Source organism: Octopus bimaculoides, chromosome 20, assembly GCF_001194135.2.
Source record: "Octopus bimaculoides isolate UCB-OBI-ISO-001 chromosome 20, ASM119413v2, whole genome shotgun sequence".
Lineage (NCBI taxonomy): Eukaryota > Metazoa > Mollusca > Cephalopoda > Octopoda > Octopodidae > Octopus > Octopus bimaculoides.
In genome coordinates, this window is record NC_069000.1 from 9,557,684 (window position 1) to 9,560,158 (window position 2,475).

At 34.3% G+C, this 2,475-nt stretch overlaps 2 protein-coding genes across 2 annotated transcripts in view; one reads left to right on the forward strand and one right to left on the reverse strand.

Moving 5' to 3' along the window:
- The window catches only part of LOC106874763 (serine--tRNA ligase, cytoplasmic), a 21,017-nt gene extending 19,983 nt beyond the window's left edge, over positions 1-1,034 (reverse strand). The window contains exon 1 of the mRNA XM_014922611.2: positions 799-1,034. Coding sequence (XP_014778097.1) covers positions 799-934 — 136 coding nt within the window. The 5' untranslated portion in view covers positions 935-1,034. The remainder of the gene's footprint in view (positions 1-798) is intronic.
- A 114-nt stretch (positions 1,035-1,148) lies between these two features.
- The window catches only part of LOC106874764 (lactoylglutathione lyase), a 5,912-nt gene continuing 4,585 nt past the window's right edge, over positions 1,149-2,475 (forward strand). Inside the window, exon 1 of the mRNA XM_014922612.2 lies at positions 1,149-2,106. Coding sequence (XP_014778098.1) covers positions 2,044-2,106 — 63 coding nt within the window. The 5' untranslated portion in view covers positions 1,149-2,043. The remainder of the gene's footprint in view (positions 2,107-2,475) is intronic.

Consider the following 2,475-nt stretch of genomic DNA (forward strand, 5'->3'; position numbering starts at 1 on the left):
GGGGGGATCGAAATTTTGAAATTGAGATTTTTGAAAATTTTTTTTCAGAATCGGAATCTCCATAGCCTAAAACGTGGGATTCCGTAAAAAAAAAAAAAAAATTTTAAAGGGGGGGGGGTATACCCAGATTACATATACTCCATCTCCACCGGTTTGATATTTTGAGTGAGAATCTTGTGCACTACTTGAAAATGTAAACACAAATAACAGGAGCTACTAAAGAATAAACGAATGAAAGAGAGAGAGAGAGAGAAAAAAAATCAACATCTGGAATTTGACACGGCAGCTGTTTGTCATATATTTACGTAGCCCTGTGTGGCTAATAAAGAAAGTTATAGTAATTTGAATGTATCTCGTTAGTCTAGGCTTGTGGTAGAGTTGAACCTTAGTTAACAGAACCCGAGGTTCTTTATTATCTATTTATATCAACCAAAGAAAACTACGAAAAGGATGAAATTTACCATATTATTATCAATCATGGAGTTATATATTAAAATACCATTAGAAAGATGATGTTAGAACTCCTTAAAATTCTTTTTATATTAAAATTTAATGCAAAGAGAGAAATGTATATGTGAATGAAAAAACATTTTTTCATAAAATAACGACCATACATTGAAAATAATATTTATTAAAATTAAGCTGACGTTAAATTTAATATAATGCATCTCTTAAATTCATTAGGTGTAGTATGAGAAATGAAAATATTCCGAGGATAACTTAGCAGGTACAAGAGAATGATGCAATACGGACGGCGAAATGAAATTAGCAAATGCTTTTTATCAATCAATTACTTACATTTTCTCCATTGTTTGTCGTTTTCCGACACTTCATCAACTAGGCTTACATCTTTAAATCGCTTTATTTGATTTTGACGAATTCTTTCAGGATCACCGCCTTTATCGGCACGGAATAGTTCCAAGTCTAAAACCATGGTTGTTACTACAGGTGCTTCTTTCCAAGCAGAATTGTAACAATGCTTGCAACGAGATGACAGAGAAGTGAAAGGGGGAGGCAAGCCGGCGGAGGGGAATAGTGAGAGTAGATACTATAAAGTAAGTCTTAATTGCGCATGCCTCTAAATATGTACTTCCGGTTGCAATTACGTTTTCATGTTTTTGCAGATGAATTAGAAGGATCGTTTCTCTAAGACCACTTAATAATAATATAGTATAGATTAATGAAAAACACAGATAAAATTTCACTTGAATAAGGTAAAAAGCATACTGGATAATGTGTCTTTTCCTTATTCAAAAGAACGGGATGATTACTGATTATAGATTTGGTCTACTCAATCATTTTTCAGTTGAATAGTGGACAATAATTAATCCTACTGTAGGTACAAGGCCTGAAATTTTGAGGGAGGGGTGCTAGTCGATTACATCGACCTCAGTGCTCGACTGGTACTTATTTTACCGACTCCAAAAGGACGAAAGCAAATTCGAGCTGCGAAAAGTTCGCGTTTTTGTGATATGTCAATGCAGTAAGGCACGGATCGTTATAGTGTCGGAGTAAAGGATGTGTGTATTTACGGTTCTGAGTTCAAATACAGTTAGGGATCAGATTTGCTTTTATCCTTCTCTGACGACAAGGACTTGGCAATTATAGGAGTCGATTTTATTTCTATAGTGCATTTTAGATACAAATGTAATTATATTCTGAAATCTCGTGCCGACAGGTTAGCATCAGAGTAGCTTAAATATTAGAAAAAAAAATTGTGTTAGACTGCCAGGTTTTTCTTTTCTCTTTCTTTTCGCAATAAATAACGGGTCAATCACTTAGTCACTACACCGGTGATAAAAGAATAATTTTCCCAATACATTTTTTTGTTTGTTTTTGTTAATAAAACGAAACAAAGAATGACGAGTGATTATAGTATGAATCTACTGTAATCTATTTCAAACACTGCTCGGGGTCATTCATATCAGCTAATGCCAGTGAAAGAGTTCAGAGTTATCTCCCTTGAATTCAAGTAAAATTCACTCGTCATCTTATCACGGTAACAGCAAGAAGCACTTTGTCGTGTTAACTCTAACAATCACCATGGCTGCTTTGTCGAACGAAGAAATGCTGGCTGCTCTTCACCAGCCTGATCCAGCTACCAAAGTAAGCTGTAAAATAAATATTTCATTTCATATCTGTTCATAATATTATCCGTAATATTTCTTTCTTTTGTTTATATAGGTTAGGGAGCCTGAAGTCAGCTTGCCCTAACCTATATTGGTAAAAGGGGAAAAAAAACTAACTAAACGAACTGAAAAGCTTTAATGTGCTTGTTCGACCTGTTTGTAATAGCAGTTAAATCTTATTCAAATCATACCATATGATCTTGGGTAATGAAAGGACGCATTAAATGATGTAGTCCTAGATAGACATCTTGAAAAAAATGCAGCTTGGTCGCTGCTGGAATGTTCTGTCATTCGGTTGTCAAGGATAAAGAACAATAACACGACACTGAAACAAAAAAAAAAAAAA